Raw genomic sequence first — 22,671 nt, 5'->3', positions numbered from 1 at the left:
CAGTGTGCTAGGATTATTAACGTTTGCGCTGTTGAATTAATAATAGCTCGAAATCTCGTCAGTAACTACCCCCCAACCGACCGAAAATGTTGCTCGGATGGGGATCCTTAAACAGGACATCAGCCTTAACAATTTAATTTAATTAATGACTTGCACAGACATTTATAAACTTTGTGTTTATGACATACATTTTATGTTTAGCTAAACGCAATCTGCAAATGTGGTATCTATGATGAGTAGTTGTATAAAATGTCCATAGTAATTAAATAGTTCATATGTAAATTCTTCATTTAGTTCACGGGAATTTTAGCACCACACACCTTTGAAGGGTTGGAAAGGCGATGAAGACCAATAAAACCATTTTTTCTTGCCTCAGGACACAATCATTTGCTATCCTGGGCTACTAATTTGAGCGGGAATTTTTAGACTGACAAGTTCAATTTTCGTTCCGATGTCGAACACTATACCATGGTGTGTTGAGTGCACCCATCATTATCTGCACAGTACTGCTGATGATAACCGTATTTGCTATCATGTTCCATCGCTTTTCCATTTGAGCTGGTTTTTTGACAGTTGTGCCACATGTCTTCAGTTTGTCTTTGATAATTGCCCAATTTCTCTCGACGGGACGAAAATCCGGGCAATTTGGCAGATTGATAGTTTTTTCAATGAAATCGATCTTGTTCTCCTTATACCACTTGACGACATTCCGGTTGTAATAACAGCTTGCAAAGTCAGGCCAGAACTTCACCGGATTTTTGTGTGGCCGAATGAACAGCAAAATTCTGTTCTGAAGACACTCCATTTTTGTAAACTTTTCCAATCATTGTTACCCTAGTGATGAAGCCCTTTGTCTTCTCTCCAGAATTACAGATCCCTTACCAAATCTTCAACTTACGGGAAAATTTGTCTGGATAAACCAATTTGAACCTTCCCGCAACACCCTCTTTACGCTTAGCAAGGTAAAATTTGTTACCGGGTATTTATCGGAAATTCATTTTTACATATAAAACATCTGTTAGTGCCAGTTTGTCCGTCGCCTCCAAATCATTTGAAATAACCGAGAGTGATGCTTTAATTCGTAGCACTAAATATCACAGTTTGTCTAACCAACATGGATTCGTGACCGATCGCTCCCTGACGACGAACCTACTTGACTTCACTTTTAATTGCATTACTGAAATGGAGCGCATGGTGCAAGTAGACGTAATATTTATTGATTTGAAAGCTGCCTTCGATCATATCAATCATCGCATACTGTTTGATAAAATATCAGAACTGGGTATTTCGCTACAGTTTGTCACATGGTTGAGCTCGTATTTGTAGCGATAAGGCTCGAAGTTATCGTCCCTGTTCACGAATCAATCTGGTGTGCCGCAAGGCAATAACTTAGGACCACTCCATTTTTGTTCTTTTTATTCTTTAACAACGCGACCCCTGCCATTGAAAGATGCCGCAGAACTGGTTTATGCTGACTATTTTTAAATCTACTTTACGGAGATTTTCATTGCATCGAGGATTTTTATCGCCTTCAACTTCTCTTGGATACGCTTGTAAATTGGTGCAAAGTGAATAACTTGACTTGACTAGCGTCTCTAAAAATATGGTGTTCCACCGAATCTAATTGCCTATAGTTTTTGACTACAAAGTTGACGACCTACCTGCATCTGATAGATAGATGGCAAAAATTGGACGTGATTTTAGAGACCTGCACTATCTTAAAGTCTCTGGTATTGAGTCTTAGTTCGTTCTCTTCTCGAAAACGCGTGTCTCATTTGGACTCCGCATTAACTTTATTGGAACCTCCGAATTGAACGAGTGCCGAGGAGGTTCATACGATTGACCCTGCGTAATTTGCCTTGGCGCGACCCATATCTCGATTGCTGTCGCTTGCTTGAATGCATTAGAACGTTGACGCAAAATCCAACAAGTTTCGTTTGTGGCAAAACAGTTACACGGCGATATTGACTCGCCGCGCAGTACAAAGGACCCTCAATCCTCACTGCTGACCAACAGCTTTCACCGCACTGAATTTGGACACAATGAACCGATTGGGTCGTGTACTTAATTACTTAATTGGCTTGTCATTCTAAGACATAACCTGATGAAGAAATTCTTTTCCTGTTCACTCGGTTGTGGGTTACCAGTCTTCAATTCCTTGGACACCGTGTACTTTCCGCCAGACCTCGCTCCACCTGGTCTAACTATATCTTGCTCGCTGCGCCCCTGGTTATTTTGTTCTTACCAGATTTGAAGCAAACGCCATTTTTGCAGGGTAGTTGTCCGAAATTCTAGTAACATGCCCTGCCCATTATATCTACCCAGCTTTAGTCATCTTTAAAAAACTGGTCTCGCCATAGAGCTATGCTAGTTCGTGGTTCATCCTTCTTCTCCATACTACGTTCTCCTCTACGTAGCCGAAAACCTTTCTTCTGTACTCGTCTTTCGAAAACTCCGAGCACTTGCAAGTCCTCCTCAAGCATTGTCCACGTTTTAAGCCCGTAGATTACAACCGGTCTAGTTAGCGTCTTGTCTCTTGTACATGGTACACGGGGACTTAGTCTCAGTCTTACCCAGCCAGCACCAACTCGTATATCAATGTACGAAAATTATCGTAAATGTCTCTTAACAAATTCGGATTCGTAAATAAAGCCTAATAAAGCGCGCACAAGTTGATATTCTATCGTTAATAATGCTATTAACTGACAAACATACGATTTTCAGCACAAAGTTGCATAGCTGTATGTAGCTGGTCGCGCCTAATCGGATCTTATCGTATTGAAATACCTATATAACGGTATCGCTTAAAAGTATATAAGTGTATCGCTTAGTGCGTATATCGCCTCGAAAAGGTACGGATAAGCGACTTTTGCACGTCGAACACGATTTTGTTGGATACATATCAGTGCGTAACTCTTATTTGTCATCTAATTATAGGACCGCAATTGTTTGTGAAGCTCATAGTAAACACAACTTCCGCTGATAATACGCCCCCGAATCTCACGGCTCGTGTCTTTACGTGCCGTTGCCAGCGAGCCAGGGTAAACAACTCATCGACTACCACAAACTCATTTCCGTCGATCTTTACATTACTGCCCAAACGGCGTCAGTCGGCTTGTATGTACTTTGTAGAAGACGTGTGGAAGATTATCTTTAACTCAATCTTTTCTGTTTCTGCACTTTAGTCTGGTGTATTGCTGAGCCATTGTCACAGATATTTTACCGATAATACCCATGTCATGTGATATCCGTTCGGGTTTTAACACCTTGTAACGCTATGATGAACCAAGGTTAGTGAAGTTAGTCTTAACTCACATTGTATTGAATAGCATAAGAGACACAGCACTATGTACCATCTATCGTAGGTTGAATCAGTTAGATCAGCTTCTTTGGAAAGCCGTTCTCGTCCATGATTTTCCATAGCTCTTTTTGGTCGATAGTATCATATACAGCTTTGAAGTCAACGAACAAATGGTGCATAAAAATTCTGTATTTACAGCCTTTCTGGAGGATCTGCCGCAGTGTAAATATTTGAACTGTTGTCAACCGTCCGTAAACGAAACCGGCTTGATAAATTCCCATCCATCTGTTCGCAATTGGTAGTTAGTAAGCGGAAAATCATTTGGGACAGCACTTTGTAGGCGGCATTGACAACGGTGATCGCACGGTAACTCTCACAGGCCAACTTGTCGCCCTTCTTGTATATCGGGTAGATAACCCCAGCTTTCCAAATCGTCCGGTAGCTGTTCTGTGTCTCAAATTCTAATAAGCGACCAGCTTTTCTGGTCCCATTTTACTAAGCTCCGCTCTGATACCATCTTTCTCAGCCGATTTAATGTTCTTTAGTTGCCTGATCGCCTCTTAACTTCACTTATCGCTGAGGCTGCCCCCTCTTCTACATCGAAATTACCGTCGAACTACTTCCCTGCCACCATAGTTTTCACCCTCCTACGTTCGTCGTCAAACGAATTGTTCCGTCCATTCCGTGCCACATGTCCGATGGAGCTCTCCGTTACACTGCTAATGGCCATTTTTATGGAGTCCCAATAGTCCTCGACAAGGGCTTCGTTTAGCTCGTCCTCTTCTGGTAGCGCAGTTTCGAGTAAATGTGGCGTCGTTACCGAATATTGTTCACAACGGAGAGTTTTGGGTGCATCCTGATCATCACTAGGTAGTGGCCTTTTTTTACGAGTAGGGAAATCTGCTGAGCACCTTAGAAGATACGGTACTATCAGACACCTGAGAAGACAACTCAGGGAGTGGGGTTTGGTATCTCGACACCCTAATGGGGCGTGAGGATCCGGACCCCCTAAAACCCTACTCGAGTCTCCAGCCTCCATCTCCCCTGGCACCACCTTATCGGTATTACTTCAGGCAAGGGCTATCGTACTTAACGCACCCTCTTAGATAACTACTGGACTATGGTAGTTAGGCTGATTATTCGCCGTTGATCGGCTCTCCAGCGGTTTTGTAGCTCAAGTACAATCTGGGTAGCAGCCGCATTGACCGCTCCCCAGACGTCCGAGCTGGAACACATCCTTTGAACTAAGTTTTCCGCAGTAGTGTCCTGTCCGCTCTCTGCCATCATGTTGCTTCTAGCGCCCAGGAAACGAGGGCATATGAAGAAAGCATGTTCTGCAGTTTCCTCAACATCCACGCATTCGGGACACGCGGGGGACTCCGCATGCCCAAACTTGTGCAGATACTGTCTAAAACAACCATGCCCTGACAGAAGCTGTGTCAGGTGGAAGTTGACTTCGCCGTGGCGCCTTTTGACCCACCCGGATAGTTCCAGGATACGTCGATGTGCCCACCGACCTTTTGTGGAATTAGACCATGCCCGCTGCCATGTGGTCATCGAGGCCGATCTTGTGGTACTCCGTATGCTTCTAGTTCCACGTTGGTTGAAGCACTCTACGTCCTCTCACGCACTCGCCACTCTCAAGCACATGAGACGATAGGTGCTTTCCAGATAGGCTTGGCTAGATAGCTTTTGGTACCTAACGCCGATGACCATACCGGCCTGGCATACCTGAGTATGGACTGGACCACGTTGGCTAATAGCCTTCGCTTGCTGCCATATACCGCAGAGCTATTAGACATCACGCTAGACGATGCCGAAACAGCTGTGGAAGCCTTCTTGCAGGCATAGTCGACGTGACTCCCGAACTTGAGCTTGTCGTCGACCATGATTCCCAGGAGTTTTAGGGAGCGCGGTAGTGGTCAGAGTCAAGGTTAGCGTTTCAACATGATCCGGTTTCAATAATGTCTGAGAAGTGCCAACAGTCGATCAAAACGTGGTCGACCTGCGATTCTGTTCGATTTGAGTGACTTCCAGATGAAATTGTGTAGGAGTCTATGCTGGAACCTGGTGCTATATACGGCCATGTTCCTGGAGATGCCAGAGTCAATAAGTCTCAGACTTATTTTACACTGGTTTGTTTTTCTCCTCCTGGCCGACCAGAGCATTGAAATCGTCGATGACGATCTTGAAATCATGTTTTGGGTAGCGGTCGTATCAACGCTCCAACTGCTCGTAGAATTCCTCCTTGTCGTCAGTAATACTTCTAACGTGAGGGCTGTACATGTTGATGACCCAACAAACAATTTTTTTGAATAGTAGCTTGTTCAACCATTGTACAGCTTATTACTAACTAACAAGCGCTTGAGAAGCTGTTATTCAACAAGAATGTTTGTTGGGGATCCCTATATTGAAGAACAGGCCCTTGATTCTTAACCTGCTATATTCGAGGATTGATTGGCCACCACCCAATCACCCGTTTCCATATTTCGCCCATCACTATGAAAGCTGTACCCAGCTCGTGTGTGTTGCCGTAGCTCCGGTAGATGATATGTTCTATCTCCTTTCTATCACACCTCATGCAGCGCTATGACACGACGTCAAACTTGCGGATTCAAAAATTATGAATTAACTAAAAAAAATCATGGAATTACAAAGTGAGTATACCTGTTTTCAGTCGATCAGATTGCGTTGTTTTATTGGTTGATCAATTTAGGGTCAAAAACTCTGGAATTCCAGGTTGCACCATAAAAATTTTCTTGCATTAAATTTCATTAATAGATACGTGCTCTAGGTTGGGCTTCCCATTGGACTCAAATTGGTATGGAAATGGACTGAAATTAAATTACACATTGCTGCAAATTACACTGGGAATTAGACTTTGAATGGAGCTCAAAATTGGACTTCCAATTCGCATTGAAATGAGACATGAGTGCATTTTGCTTTGATATTACGTACATTTTCCAGCAACACTTTATTTGTTCCATTCCAAGCTTCACGAAGAGCAAATCATTAATTTAAAAATTTAAAATTAACTGCTTTATCAAATCAATACCACTAAAATATATATTTATTCAAAAGTGTATGCAAAATTGCAAATTTCATGCAGTATTAAGCGTAATATAACAATGCTTCAAAGCCAAAAATTGTGATTCGATAGTACGTACATTTCGGTAATACGCATGCTAAACGATGCAAAGGTATACGCGCTATCGAGGTATACCTGTATTAGACTGGGTTTGAAATAGAATTCAAATTGAATTTAATGGAATATTTTTGTAAACTTTTCGCACATCAAAAAGATTTGTTTTTTACTGCTTTTGCAAAATTACACGTGGGATAGTTCAAAATTACTGGTCCACGTGCTCGAAGTTTAAATTTCTGATGCGCTATTGAAGCTACATCTGCAATCAAGCAAATATTTCGCATGCATAGCTAGCTTTCGAGCTTTAACGCCTAGCGTCAAGTAAAATAAATGTTCAAGCTTTTGAATAACTTTGGAGCTTTTTCCCGCAGCTGAAAGCTTCACCTACAAGAATGCCGAACGCACCAGATTATGTTTGTTTCAATTATGTACTATACACGTTTCCATGATCCATGATGAACAGCCACGCACGTGTATGCTAGTGTATGTTATTCTTGATTATGCTGTAGCTGAGCCTGATGCATTGATAGCATAAAACATGCATTTCGCCTGTTCGCTTTTTGTTATTCCTACATCATACATATCCATCTGAAGCTACCTGAAATCACATCAAATACGCAGCTGCCTACCACATGCAAGAATGTCCCTTCGCAGAAAGTCTATTACTTAATAAAGAAGAAACAAAACTTAGGATTTAAAATTGTAAACAAAAATGCACTAAGTCACTCCGGCTCCGGTAATAATAACCGAGAAGCCGGTTGTCTGAGTAGTGGTACAATCGCTGTAAACAGAGAACCGATACGGGCAGTGTGTCTACAGTTTTTTTCCCACAGCCATACTCTCTCAATGCTGTTATAAGTAAACGACGACGGCTTGATTACTTTCTGACCGGACACATCTATATGACTGACTCAGAAGTCACAATATACACAACACAACCAGTAGTGTAGTGTTAGCAGGCGTAGTGCGATGATGAAAAATTTACATCATTCCAATCCAATCGACTGGCTTTGCAGTTGAATTCGGTGGTTAATTCCGGCCCCGGTTTGATCAAGCGATAAACATTTGTGCATTTCTCGTGTTTTATTCCATGTGCTGTCTGTGTACTGATAATGACAAGTGATGATAGTGATGCGCTGATAAGCTGTTCTGTGTTGATTGTCGACTGTCCAAAAAAACGCTTATGTTTTAGTCCGATTGTAGTTGCTGAGCAAGTTGCACGCGTTTCAGTTGATAAGCACAATTTCGGAATTACTATTGATTAAAGAAAGTGCTTGTGTTTGTTATATAATTTCATTGAGTGTAACGTCGGATAACAATAATCCGAGTCTCCGGTAGAACCGGTATCTAGTGTGTAGATAACTAAGTGTTCTACGTTCGAAGAAGAATTAGTGTATTGTAAACGCAATGAACCAGAAGTTGCACTTTTGAATGTCAAACCCTCAAAACCGGTTTCCGCATCAAGGAGGTGCCTTGAACTGGGTCGTACGATCAGCAATTAGATTTAGTAGCCGCACTACGCTCCAAGGTCAGTTTGAAACATGAACCGCTAGTAATTGCTTGAATACATTACATTATAGTCTAGTCGTTATTGGATTTTCGTCGTTGCAATCAACATACTCAGTATGGGGAGAAGCAGCATATGAATTTTCGTTCGATGCTTCGTTCATGATCATGCAAAAAGCCAACAATAATTCGGTTAATCAATTATTAAAACATGATATTCTTTTGTTGAGGTAGGTCTGTCAATCACAGAACATAGAACCACTCCGTTGATACTGAGGGTCACACACGCGCTGAACCTACATTACAATGCATGAGTAGGTTCATGAGATTGTGCATTGAATGCTTTCCAAGATAGAGCGTATTAACCAAACGACAAACGAAACATTGCATTTGATATGCCTCCGACTGCTAAGAAAGTCAAATATTAGGTATAACCTTTTTTTAGTAGATTTTTTTTTATAAAACTAGATATGATATTAGAAAATACACTTGTCCAACGAAAAAATATTTGTTTCGTATTATCGTACAAACTACAATGTCTTTCAAGAATAAAAATTCTGACCCATTTTTAACTCACTCGTCTGAACCGAACGATAATATGTGCTCGTATTGACTTCTTTGTGGAGGAAACAAGATCATCATCGACTAGCGCTTGAACTCTTGCATGACATAGCATAATCAAAGCAGTGACCAAGGTGAGTTAAAATAGGTGATCTAGTTTTCACAGTTTGTAGAACAGAAGTGCGCGGTACGATTGGTTAGCAACCATCGACGTTGTTAATACATTCAACAGTTTCCGCTTTGAAAATTTCGGTGATCGTCAAGGGTAACCCAGCGGGGGTGAAAAACAAATTCGAACATCAGAAAACCTCTCTTGACTAACCTTGGCAGTGACCATGAATGAGTAAGCGCACTGGGAATGTTTTCGTTATAGTTGACCTTATTAAACGCATCTAGGTTCTTATAATAATAAGGTTTTATTGGCGAGTAATGTATCACTTTACTTCTGCAACTATTATTAGTTATATATTTGGATCAACAATCAAAGAAATGCCGACAATAATTGAAACAAAACATCGGTAAATGTTTTTATCAAATCGGCCAGCTTGCAGTATAAATGAAAATTTCGATAACATTTAGTTTACTGTCCGAAAGCAATGCTTTATCAATACGCATGTAAACAACGTGTTATTTCCAGCGATAACCACCTTTGAAATTGGATTACAATAAAGATAAGCAATCTCCTATGGCAACAGCTTTTTGGTCAAATTTCTCTCAATGCATTCTAAACACAGCAGGGGGAATTGTGGTAAAATGACCACGCTAAGCATTTTCGTCCTATGTTCTTTCTTCCTGGAGCATCCTTTCGCCATACCATGACCTATCGTGGCTTTCATCGACTTGTTTATCTTAGTATTGATACGTGTAATTACCGCTTAACGTCCGTTCATTCATTAAAGTTCATGAGTAAATGCGTGCCCCAAAATACAGAGGCCATGACTGTTGTTTCTTCGGTTGCTTTGGTAGGCTTTCGCATTCTCTCGACTTGCTTTCCAATCTGAGCGTTTATATTACCAATAACTATTCTATAGCAAGTAGTTGCTCTTGAGCACGTAAACTTAAATATGGAAAACTAAAAAAAATCTTTTATTAAAAAATGCTATCCTTATTTTAAAACACTACATTAAGTTTTGCTCTTTCCTAGCCGAAATTTTAGTTCTAGTTGAGAAACTAAAAAAGAATGTTTGATGATATCAAATAATGTAGTAAATTTTCGATGTTTTCATCCACAGATTCGAACGAACGGTGATCAGTCAAATTCAACGAAATCAAAAGTAACCAAAGAATAACCGCAAAAAAACAGGTAACAATGTCCAACGAAACCGAAGAAAACAAGGTGCGTTACCGGCGGACACAAAGCGTCACCAGGGCCGAAGAGATTACCAAAAAAGAAACCAAACAACGAAGATCACAGCCAGATAAGCCGTAAGTAGTAATCTTTCCAGTTTTACGCCCCTACGAAACAGCAAGTTCAAGTTGAATAAAGGCTGTAAACACTTAATTCGTACTAAATGATCATTCGTTCGGAAGTATCATCAAATTGCATGAACTAGAATAAGGGCATAAGAGCCTTCACTCATCTCAATTTCCTCTGAAACGCTTCTTTCGCATGAAGGATGGTGTTAGTTTTTGTACGGCTTTCTTTCGTGGGCTAGGTTATCGAATTTTATTGAATTATTTTCTTCATTTAAAAATGACATATACCAAGATTTTTCTACGTAGTGTTCTAACGCAAGTTTATGGGCGATTTTTCAATTACCGAGACGTTCACGTGACCTACAATTAGGTTTTGTGTTCTAATCAAACGGCTAGAGAGTTTTTCCGTATTTTTGTGTCCATATGTTAGCCTCTCAGTGACACTGGTCTAATTATTCAGTTCAGTTGTGTGATCAAAGCAGAGACTGCTGCAGTTAATAGGACCAAAGCACTAGCCCTGCAATTACCCCGTCCCGTACACTAACAGTAGACTAGGAAAATAGAAAAATAAATAATAGAACGTCAAGTTCAGAAAACAGAGCGTAACATTGAGACTTTGCTTCGTTTTTTATCCGTATTTTATTGAACAATATGTTTATGTAGATACGATATAGATTAACCGATATAAAATGTTGAATTCGGAATAAAAGAAATATGTAATTCAAAATTAAATCCAGAGCGCCGCATTCCTTCGTATACGAGAAGAATTTGGTATGCGTGACTTGATTTTTGTTTTGCGTTATTTTCGTAGGTCCTTGGGCACCCTGGAGAGTGGGAATCATCAATCTTGGTCGCTATGGAGACCGATTTTGACATACAAAACCTAACTGGTCGAGAATAATGAACGCTAGATAGGTACCTATAAACATATAACTCTGCCTTCGTTGGGATGTTTTTTTTCGCTTAAACCGTGACGACCTTTCGTGGCAAACTTTGTGTACGGTCTGATATCAACGTGTAGTGTGAAGTAACATGGATGTAGGTGCTCCTCTAAATAAATCTCTACAGTCAAATATTTTCACAACCATGCTCTTCAGGCAATATTCACTTCCCACAATTGAACTGAATCGCTTATTTGATACTCGCTAACCACGCAACCATATACGAAGTTTTTACATCCTGTACAATTCAATAGTGATTCATATGTATCTAATCTAGATTTCATTTAGGTTCAATTTAGATTCACTCAATTTGATTCTCGCAGAGCGACATACCCGATTTTAAATTAAACGTTGCTATTCTTAAAATCGACCGATACATTTTAGAATCTCTTTAGAGGCTCTGGATAGTAATCAAAACTAACCCATAAATTGCATATTTTATTGCAATGTTCTATGTCAAACAATCAATTCAACCATATCAGTAATGATTGCAGGAAATACAATCAATTCCTCTACGAACAATAGTCCTTTCGAAACTATAAGCCAAGGTTATTCTGGTAGTAGTTGTTCAAGAATGTCAAATGATAGACAGGTGACGTTCGTAGGTGATCGACTCCAAAAAAAAAAATTATATAAAAAGTGCATTCTATTTGAGTAAAATTGTTTGCCCACGTTCCTGCTTCGAATGTGGAAATCACTAATGCAGTTTTAACTAGGTAGTATCCCTAGCAATACTATCAACTTCAGTTTAAATGTATTGTCCGGTTAAGGCTGTCTTTTAACGCTACTGGTGCAGATGACATTCTATCATTGTTTTAAAAAGGCATGCCGCTGCTGTCATGATCCCTCCGCTTGGCTATGTAATTTATCACTTCGATGGTGTATCTTTGTCTCTAAAGCATTCCGTAATGTTTCCTGTGCGCAAGACAAACGTGATGCACAAACTTTATACATGTTCTAAGTTGCATTGCAATGGTATGGAGCAATGAGGTGCTCGCAGTTGTCAGTCTTCGAAACATTTTTGCATCTTTTATCTGTTAATCGAGTAGTAGATACCGTCAATTGGGGTAATATTATTCACTTTTTTCAGTTTTCCTTAAATATTTCTTCTATAAATATACGTATTGCATACTTCATACTTGTAAAATAAGTTACTAGTCTTCTGAACACATAGAATTATTCAATATTTAGTTTCATGATAGGTTGTAAGTTATACAAAAAATTTCACGGAAACTTTGATTTCGTAAACTATTCCACATTGTTTTACTTATTTTCTGCATCATTTGACTTTTAAGCAAAAAAATAACATATCTAAATGCTAGTTTGACGTATGAGCAGTCGTTATAACTACAAAAATAATTCTTGAATGTTATACAACATACAGTCCTCCCACAATCATCGGCCACACATCGGTTATTAATCAGTTTTAACAGGCTTATTTCCGTTATAATATTTCTTGTATGTACATTGAAAAACTGATTTTTAATAGTAGATACATACAGCGCAGTAGCGTGCGGTTGGCCAGACTGGCTCCGACTGTTGTGTAACCATGGCGAAAACAGTCAAACAATTACGCTCGATGCTTTGTTCATACTGCAGCTCCAGCGCGGAGTAAAGTAGTTAGAAATCGTAAAACCGGCCGGATATAGTAGATCCAGCATTTACGACATCCTCTTTCTTCTAGAGAAAAGCGAGCACGTCGAACGAAAGCCTGACTTCGTCCATCCAACAGTGCTGCGCGACTTAAAGCGCAGCAGAAGCTGAGGAGGAAGGCCGAGAGCAAAGTGGTCTCATCGTTTTTCGCCTTAAGCCGCGAAATCGAACCAATCGGCTAAATGGTGAAAACGCACCTGGACAAAATGGACATTTATATGCAGAAGCATCATTCGAGGCCGATTATGTCGGATCAGTAAACCCAGATAGAGCGGCTGAAGGTCTCGTTAAAATTACATTTCATGCGACGCGCGACGTCGTGGTCACAATGAATGATGAGACCTACAGGACCGAAAATTGTACGTCCTACACCAAGGAGGTAAGCGATGACGCCAAATATATCTCCCATACCAAGTTCCCGAAGAACGGGAACTGTTTTTTCCTTCGGAGTTTGCGGTTAACGAGAAGATTTACAGCACAAAGTGCTTTCCGGATGTTGCTGGCTTCATCAAGAAGTATCACACGAAGGAGGAAGTAATCTTTTGGCCAGTGCTGGCCTCGCCCCGAGACATCACCGGAGAGCATAGACCGGCTGAAGAAAAACGTTGTACCGAAAACCGCCAAGGACAACCCTCTCGACGTACTCAAGCAGCAACCGATAGATGACTTTTTCACGAATTTTCGTGGCCACGCGAATACACCGAATGGCCATGGCGCACCGTTCTCACCTGCGTAGCGTGAGAAGAATGACTTACTTACTTACTTATCCTGGCTCGCTGTCCCTCAGGATTTGACCTGCAAAATACTGTTTCGCGGCTAACTAACTCGGTCCATGGCTGTGCGTCTCCAATTTCTCGACTGTCCCACACTATCCAGGTCCTGCTCCACTTGGTCTAACCATCGAGCACGCTGCGTACCTCTGCGTCTGGTACCAACCGGATTCGAGGCGAAAACCATTTTTGCGGGGTTGTTGTCCGGCATTCTCACAACATGTCCCGCCCATTGTAACCTTGCAACTTTAGCAACTTTCTGAATACTGGGTTCGCCGAAGAGCTGCGTCAGCTCACGATTCATTCTTCTCCTCCATACCATGCACCGTTCTCACATACACCACCAAAGATAGTCCTAAGCACACGACGTTCAAAAACGGCCAGTGCTTTCAAGTCCCCATCGAACATTGGCCATGTTTCGTACCCGTAGAGGACTACCGGTCTTATTAGAGTTTTGTATATGGTACATTTGGTACGGGGGTGAAGCTTACCAGACCTTAGGGTTTTGTAGAGTCCGTAGTAAGCATGACTTCCGGTAAGAATGCGTCTGCGTATTTCTCTGCTGCAGTTGTTATCCAACGTCATCAAAGACCCGAGGTATACAAATTCATATATCACCTCGAGCTCGTCCCTGTCGACTACCACACTATTGCCAATGCGAGTTCGATTACGCTCGGTTCCTTCTGCCGTTAAAACCCGCACGATTTATAACACCTTCTAGCGCGATGTTGAATAGGAGACAGGAAATACCATTGCCTTGTAGAAGTCCCCTGCATGTTTCAAACGGGCTTGATAAGCTTCCCGGAAAAGCCGTTTTCGTCCATAATTTTCCATAGCTCTTCACGGTCGATAGTATCGTAGGCGGCCTTGAAATCTATGAATAGATGGTGCGTAGGGACTTGATATTCGCCACTCTTTTGGAGGATCTGTCGCAGCATAAAGATTTGGTCCGTTGTCGATCGCCCGGCTTGATAACTTCCCACGAATCTACTTGCTAGCGGCGATAGACGGCTAAAGATGATCTAAGAAAGCACTTTATCGACGGCGTTGTTGTTCTTGAGCTGCTTAATGGCTTCGATCACTTCACCTACCGTGGGTGTCGGCACATCATCATCATCCGCCGTACTGATGTAGTCATTCTCCCTGCTGTCGTGATATTCCGTATCCGCGTCATTCAGGTGCTCATTGTAGTGCTGCTTCCACCTATCAATCACCTCACGTTCATCCGACAAGATCCCTCCGTCTTTATCTCGACATGTTTCGGCTTGCGGCACAAAGCCTCTGCGAGATACGTTCAGTTTCTTGTACAATTTACGCGTTTCCTGAGAACGATACAGCTGTTCCATGGCCTTGCACTCCATTTCTTCCAGGTGGCGCTTCTTATCCCAGAAAAAGTGGGTTTGCTGTCTTCGTTTCTGTCTATACCGTTCTACGTTTAGACGGGATCCCTGCTGCAGCATCGACGCCCGCGCTGCATTCTTCTCATCTATCATCCTCTGGCATTCCTCGTCGAATCAGTCGTTACGTCGACTCCTGTCAGCGAACCCAATGGCATCTTCTACTGCGCTGTTGATGGCTGCTTTGACGCTATCCCAGCAGTCCTCGAGAGGTGCTTCGGTTAGCTCTCCCCCACCCGGCAGCGCAGTCTCAAGGCGTTGTGCGTAGTCAGTAGCGACCTCAAATAACTTGAGTCGTTCGATATTGTACCGTGGCGGGCGATGGTACCGAATGTTGGTATCAGGTATCAGCATCTTTGGCTCGAGCAGCATCTTTTTGGAGGCGGCGAAGTCGATGGCCGTTTTCGTTCGTAAGCGAGTGTGCGCTGAACAGACCAATAACCGGTCTGAATTCTTCCTCTTGGCCAATCTGAGCGTTGAGGTCTCCGATGACGATTTTGACGTCATGTCTTGGGCAGTTGTCGTATTCACGTTCAAGCTGCACGTAAAAAGCGTCCTTATCGTCCTCGTCACTTTCTAGGTGTGGGCTATGCACGTTGATAATGCTAATGATGTTAAAGAAACGGCCTCTAATCTTCAAGTTGCACATACGGCTGTCGATTGTCCACCACCCAATCATGCGCTTTTCACGTTAAAAGCTGTATCCAGCTCGTGTGTATTGCCGCAGCTCTGGTAGATGGTGTATCCATCTCTATACGAATGTACCGTAGACCCCTTCCTGCATACCTCCTGCAGCGCTACAATGTCGAACTTGCGGGCCCTCAATAAATGCGGGTACTTCCCAGAAAATTGAGAGACTTGCAGTTCCATGATCCAAGCTTCCAATCATTAGTCCTTTTTCTTTGCCTTGGTCTATGCCGATTGTTCCGGTTCCTATTTACATTATTTGCTGACTGTACTAGTAGGTTTTACGGTTGGGTTGTAGGGCCTGCACCAACCCCCTGTGTCGCCGGAAGACCATCGTAACAGTACTGTCGACGACGATGATTCCTCCTTCCCTGTCAGCATACGACCTTAGTTTCCACCGCGGTTGGTTACCCTATCTCCGCTAAGGTTGCTCGTATCCCAGCTGGTACCACGAGGAGGTAGAAATAGGAGTTGCTGGATAAGAGGCTAAGAACCAGTATGGTATCTCGAAGCCGAGATTCGAACATACGACGACTGGTTTGTTTGACCAGCATCATGCCTCAAGGGCAACTGGGAGGCTTTAATAAAAGATACCGAGTCTAAACTCTCGCATATTCGAACTTCGGATAATCGGGTCTTCTGATGATCGATCCTACCGGTAATCAAGTCCGACTTCTTTTTCCACTTTATCCTACCCTAAGGATACTATTCAAAGCTTTAATTATATTACATTCTTCTTCAATTTCCTTCTCCTATTGTCAAGACTATCTTTATTTTGTCAACACAAAACTACGAAGTTGAGTTTACAAAATTACTACTTGGTTTGGTATTTACGATGTCCCCCGCTGAAGAATTAACCATGCATATAATGTAAGACCAAACATGTTCCATAGTTTTTTATGTTTGACCTTCGACCATGGCACAACACAGAATGTCATCACCCTTTTCTGCCCGGACCCACGAACAATCGTTCCCACCTCTTTCTGCGCATTACCAAATTATTAAGCCAACAAGTTCCATTGTAATGATTTTTCCTTCCAGGAACTAAACACATTATCATTTGCGTTATCCAAATTTCGTTTTCTTCCCATTTACAGATGTCACCGGCCGCGGGACTCGCTATTCTCCTGGAGCTCCGGATTCAACAATTTCACCGGTCTGGTCAATTGGGGTTTTCTGCTGCTCACGATGGGAGGTTTTCGTTTGGTGTTAGAAAATTTTATCAAGTATGTTATAACTTTATTTCCTCCCGAGTACCCTGAAGTGTTAACCGCTATTTTTGATTGCGTTAGATACGGTATCCGGGTCGACCCGGTTCAGTGGTTCGTGGTCCTAACGGGTAGAAACGAAGGCGAAGGTTATCCGTCGCTGTTGCTGATTGTCTGTAAGTGAATCGAAAAGTTATTGGAACCATCCAGTACCAACAATAAACGCCACCATTTCTCGTTGCAGATTCAATAGTTCCTATAATGATCTGTCTGATCGTGGAAAAAGGCCTTGCAGCCGATATTCTGATGGAAAGCGCCGGCATGATAGTGCACGTTGTAAACATCGTGGTGCTTGTGCTGATACCGATGGTTGTGATACACGTCAAGGGGCAAACTTTCAGCCTAGGTAAGCTCGAAGATTAGATGCAGTTTGGTGACGTCGTGCTTTTTTTTACAGCAAGGCACAACAAGAATATTGACTTTGCAATTCTCTCACATTGCCGAAGTTAAACGGGGTTAAATGTGCAATAGAAAAATAATCACAGCAATAAGTTTTTTTAAACTTGGTATTAAAATTTCGATTCAATTTCAGTTGGTGCCATGACAGTTTGTTTCACCTATTGTATCCTCTTCCTAAAAATGTGGAGCTACGTTCAAGTTAATTTGTGGTGTCGAACGCAGTACAAGCACCGAGGTAGCCGATCCGGTCGCCGGCAAAGTATATCAATTGCACAGCTTCGTAAGTATAGAACTACGTTTACGGAAAGGCGTACTAATTGAATTTAATTATTTCCATCTTATTGGCGGAACCGTTCTCTCGTGCGTCGGTTAGAGAACGAACGTGAACATGAGCAAGAACGCAACAGTACCGGAAACGGAACAATCCCGAAGAAAAACAAAGACAAAATGCCACAGTTGATACACTATCCGGACAACTTGCATTTGAAGGATTTCTTCTACTTCCTGCTAGCTCCGACTCTGTGCTATGAGCTAAACTTTCCCCGTACTTCCCGAATTCGTAAGCGCTTCCTTATCAAACGTATCCTGGAGGTTGTCATCGGAGTGCATATCGTTATGGGTCTGTTCCAGCAGTGGATGATCCCTTCGGTGCGGAACTCTTTGGTTCCGTTCTCGAATATGGACTTGACCAAAACCGCAGAGCGGTTGCTAAAATTGGCGGTAATGGTTTAAAGGTGATACACTTAAAATTTTATTTAATCGTTTCGTTCTATTTCATAGATTCCAAATCATCTTATGTGGCTCTGCTTCTTCTATTTGACATTTCACTCGTTTTTGAATTTAATGGGTGAATTACTGCACTTTTCCGATCGAAACTTCTACAGTGACTGGTGGAATGCCAACAACATTGACACCTTTTGGAGAACTTGGAACATGCCTGTTCACAAGTAGGTTTTAAGTCATGGCACAAATTTGATTTGATTTGATAATAATGCCTCACTCTGCCATTCCAGGTGGTGCGTCCGACATCTGTACATTCCGGTGGTAGACCTAGGTTACTCCAAGATTTCCGCATCGGTGATTGTATTCTTCATCAGTGCCTTCTTCCACGAGTACCTCGTCAGCGTGCCTTTGAAAACATTTAAGATTTGGGCCTTTATGGGCATGATGGCGCAGCTACCGCTCTCTTCCGTATCGAAGTTCATGGAAGTTAACTACGGGCAGCGGTGGGGTAACATTGTGGTGTGGACATCTATAATTCTCGGTCAACCGCTTGCCATTATGATGTACTACCACGATTACATGATCACCAATTACAGTGATGTAGTGGCATAGAGTGGATCATGAGACTGCGTGCGTGGGACCTGTGCGGTAATAAATACAAAATTTGACAGATTTGCCAAACCTACTGATCACATATCGAATAGTGAAAAACATGTACCTAACACCGACGATCGGAGAGCATCACACGTGTTTTTCAAGCCATACACATCACATGTTATGTTATGCATTTTGATAAAAGATAAGCTATTACCTGCATGTTTACTACTTTTTGAATATAGTTTTTTCGCGGAAAATGGATAAATATTAAAGTATTGTTCCTTTCACAATGTCCCATTGCACTTCCTTTCCTTTCACAATGTCCCTTTGCAAAATAATAACAGCCTTACTTTATACACTGACTTACTTACTTACTTCTAACAACTTAGAGCCGGGGTGGTTCTTGCTGCATCAAGAATTTCGTTCTATTGTACTTGGTTCTGGGCTACTCATCCCCAAATCGACACACGCAAGTCAAATTTAATCTGGTAGAGCCATCTAGCACGTTGGATCCCTCTATTCCTAATACTGGTGGGATTCTTGAAGAGAACAGATTTGACGGCACAGTTGTCCGGCATTTTTGCGACGTGGCCGGCTCACCGTAGCCTTCCGCCTTTCGCCAGGTGAGCAATGGGAATTTTTCTAAGTAACACCTGCAGCTCGTAGTTTATACAACTCCCTCACTCCCCTCTTTGCGTTTGAACTCCGGCAAAAATAGTTCACAACGTCTTCGTTCAAATACGGCTAAGAGTTGACTACTTTTGCCGAATATTGTTTCTCTCGTTTCGATGTCCTCTCGCCGGATCACATATTCAACCCTTGCCACAACCCTCTTACTTAGGTGGCTTGCCATCCTATGATAAAGCCTGTTGAACAAAGTTTCTCCAATTAACTCGGTTGTGGGTTACCGCTTTTCAATTCTTCGGCAACCGAGTACTCTCGCCAGGTCTCGCTCCACCTGGTCTAACCATCTTGCTCGCTTCGTTCCCGGTCGTCTTGTCCCTACCGGATTTTTGGCAAACACCAGCTTTGCCGGGTAGTTGTCTGGCATTCTTGTAGCATGACCTGCCTATCGTATCCGCCCAGCTTTAGCCACCTGCTGGATACTGGGTCCGCCATAGAGCTGTACGAGGTCGTGGTTCATACTTCGCCTCCATACTTCGTTCTCCTGTACGCCGCCGAAGATTATTCTCAGCACTCGTCTTTCGAAAACTCAGAGCACTCGCAGGTCCTCCTCGAGCATTGTCCATGTTTCATGCCCGTAGAGAACAACCGGTCTAATAAGCGTCTTGTACAGGATGCACTTTGTACGGAGGCTTAGTCTGCTCGACCACAATTGCTTGCGAAGCCAAAAGTAAGCACGACTTCCGCTGATAATACGCCTCCGAATCTCACAGATGGTATCATTGTCCGCTATTATCAGTAAGCCAAGGTAGATAAATGCATCGACTACTTCAAACTCATTGCCGCCGATCATTATGCTACTGCCTAAGCGGCGGTTGGCCTCGGTTCCGGTGGCTACTATGTACTTTGTTTTAGACGCATTTATCTTTAACCCAATCTTTTCTGCTTCGCGCTTTAGTCTGGTGTACTGTTCAGCCACCGCCACAGATGTTCTGCCGATAATATCCATGTCATCGGCAAAGCAGGCGAATTGACTAGATTTGTTGAAGATCGTGCCCCGCGGGTTGACATCCGGTCGGTCCATAACACCTTGTAGCGCATTGTTTAACAACAGGCATGAGAAACCATCACCTTGACGAAACACCTGGAAACTGAACACAGCACTGTGTACCAACTATCGTAGATTGAAGCTGTTTTATGAGCTTCCTGGGGAAGCTGTGCTCGTCCATGTTTTTTCAATAGCTCTTTTCGATCGATGGTATCATATGCGGCTTTGAAGTCAACGAACAAACGGTGTGTGGGAACTCGGATATTCACGGCCCTTTTGGAGGATCTGCCACAGTGTAAATATTTGATTCATTTTACACCGACCTTCGACGAATCTGGCTTGATAAGTTCCCACAAATCTGTTCGCAGTTGGTGATAGCCGGCGGTAAGTGATTTGAGACAGCATTTTATATTTAAACGGCATTGAGAACGGTGATCGCTCGATAGTTCTCACATTCCAACTTGTCGCCTTTTTTATAGATCGAGCAGATACCGTTCTGATTCAAACTTAGAACAGTCTCAAACTTCGAACACTTCAGAATAAAATGCTCGTTAGTATCGCTAATATGATAAAATATTAAGCTTATTGTACACCACCGTGTTCGTTAGAATGTCCTCTATCCGGTGAGGTATGGCATTGAACTGTAGCACTCGTTGTAAGAAATCAGCAGGCGCTGGAAAACAGTGAGAACTCAGATTTTAACTTCGTTCGCATACTCTTAGCGTTTCGTGCAAAAGTAGCTGTTTTTTCGTTTGCATTATTTTACCAATTTTAGAACGTTTACCTTCCCATTGCGCGATTATTAGGTAAGTGCAAGATATATATGTACTAAAGCATGGTTAAAATACAATATTTCATGCATTATTTTAAAGATATTAGATAAATAAAAAGTGTTCGAAGTTTGAATCACGTTTTGAGGTGTGATTCAAACTTCGAACACCCACGAATAATATCCGGTTTTTCCGGGTTTTCCTTAGGGAAAATTAATTGTCTGCGTTGATAAAGCTGTAGAAAGTAAACTTCCTTTAGATGTGGTTCATGGAGTTCGAGAATATTAGCAATTGACTTCAGAAATATGGATTGAAACTAATTATTGTGTGAAAAATTTAAATTACACTGTTAGGTGGATTTAAAAGGACAGTGTTTAAAAAAAGGATGTAATTTCACTTATTTAAGTTGAATGACACTAAAAGCATTAATACTTTGCAAAGTAATACAAGTATTCGATGTCTGAGACTGAAATATTCGAGCTTTGAAAGTCGACCATGTAAGTGTTCGAAGTTTGAATCAAAACCGAACAGCAGTTTTTTAGTGTTTTTCATTATAAAATAACATTTTATCCTCATTTTTAAAATTTTTCCATGAAAATAAATAAATTGTCATGCTATTGAACCATTCATGGGGGTAGAAATAAGCTCTTTTCGAACATTTTACTTTGAAGAAAGTTTTAGCATGGCTTAAGTGTTCGAAGTTTGAATCAAAACGGTAACCCCATCTTTCTTTTCCTACACAATAGCTGTTCCGTACACCAAATTCTAACAATTAGCCGGTGCATACAAACAGCCAGCTTTTCTGGTCCCATTTTAATAAGCTCCGCTCCGATACCATCTTTCCCGGCTGATTTGTATTTGTATTGTCTTTTGCTGCATGATGGTCTTTTTAACTTCGCCTATCGTTGGGGCTGGCACCTCTTCCCCATTTGTTGCACGGTCGAAATAGCTCCTGGGCCACATTCAGATGTTCGTGGAAGTGCTGCTTCCACCTATCGGTCACCTTACGATCGTCCGTCAGAATACTGCCGGATCCCGACACATTTCGACTCGCGGCACAAAGCCATTGCGGGATCCGTTCAGTTTCTGGTATAGCTTTCGCGTTTCCTGAGAAAGATGCAGCCGCTCCAACTCTACAGATTCCTGCTCTTCCGTAGCGGTAGCGCTTTTATTCCCGAAAGATTTTGTTTCGCTACATCTTCTGTTTGTATCTTTCCACGTTCTGACGTGTGGCATCGCGCATTTTGGCCACCCGCGCAGCGTTCTCCTCATCCATCACCCTCATATGTACATTCAACGTCAAACCAATCGTTCCGCTGATTCCGTGCCACAACCCTCTGCGTGATTCGTATATAGCACATCATCACTGGGTCAAGGGTAGCTTTGTTCAGCCGCGTTAGCTTGTCCGGAAAACTGTTCTCGTTTATTATCTGCTATTGAGAATCCACGAAAATATGAAGCGTGGGTACGTTATACTTCCGATACTTCTAGAGGATTCATTGAAGTGAAAATTCGAAAAATGGGCCCCATAAAGCCCGACTGATACTGCCCTACGAATTCTCTTGCTATTGAGGATAGACGACATAACAAAATCTTGGGGTGCACTTTGTAGGCGGCGTTGTCTGTTTACTTACTTTTTCACCTATCTGTGCTTGTTCGCCGGTCCGGCAAAACAAAGGGATGAAATCAGAGAATTCCACTACCGACAGTTACCCGCTATGACTTTCACCTGTTGCCAGGACACGTTCTCGTCTACAGCCCCCATGTTGTTGGCTAAGCCTCGTCGTCATGAGTCTCTGGTTCTGCCTCTCTGGGCTACAGTGCAATCAACTGACAACAGTCTGGATAACATGGAAGATTAACTG

The 22,671-nt window shown here is 42.2% G+C and overlaps 1 protein-coding gene across 1 annotated transcript; it reads left to right on the top strand.

The window, feature by feature from the left end:
• The first annotated feature begins 7,425 nt into the window (after positions 1–7,425).
• Positions 7,426–18,619, top strand: LOC128741799 (diacylglycerol O-acyltransferase 1). The gene is made up of 9 exons (XM_053837852.1): positions 7,426–7,974; positions 9,746–9,938; positions 16,475–16,603; positions 16,670–16,761; positions 16,830–16,991; positions 17,178–17,324; positions 17,418–17,764; positions 17,825–17,991; positions 18,058–18,619. The coding sequence occupies exons 2-9, from the start codon at positions 9,823–9,825 to the stop codon at positions 18,377–18,379; spliced, it is 1,482 nt and encodes a 493-aa protein (XP_053693827.1). The 5' UTR covers positions 7,426–7,974; positions 9,746–9,822; the 3' UTR covers positions 18,380–18,619.
• Positions 18,620–22,671: the final 4,052 nt, after the last annotated feature.

The sequence above is a fragment of the Sabethes cyaneus genome, chromosome 3 (genome assembly GCF_943734655.1).
Source record: "Sabethes cyaneus chromosome 3, idSabCyanKW18_F2, whole genome shotgun sequence".
NCBI classification, from domain to species: Eukaryota; Metazoa; Arthropoda; class Insecta; order Diptera; family Culicidae; genus Sabethes; species Sabethes cyaneus.
The sequence above is the reverse complement of the archived record's forward strand: the minus strand, read 5'-3'. Positions and strand labels throughout refer to the sequence as shown.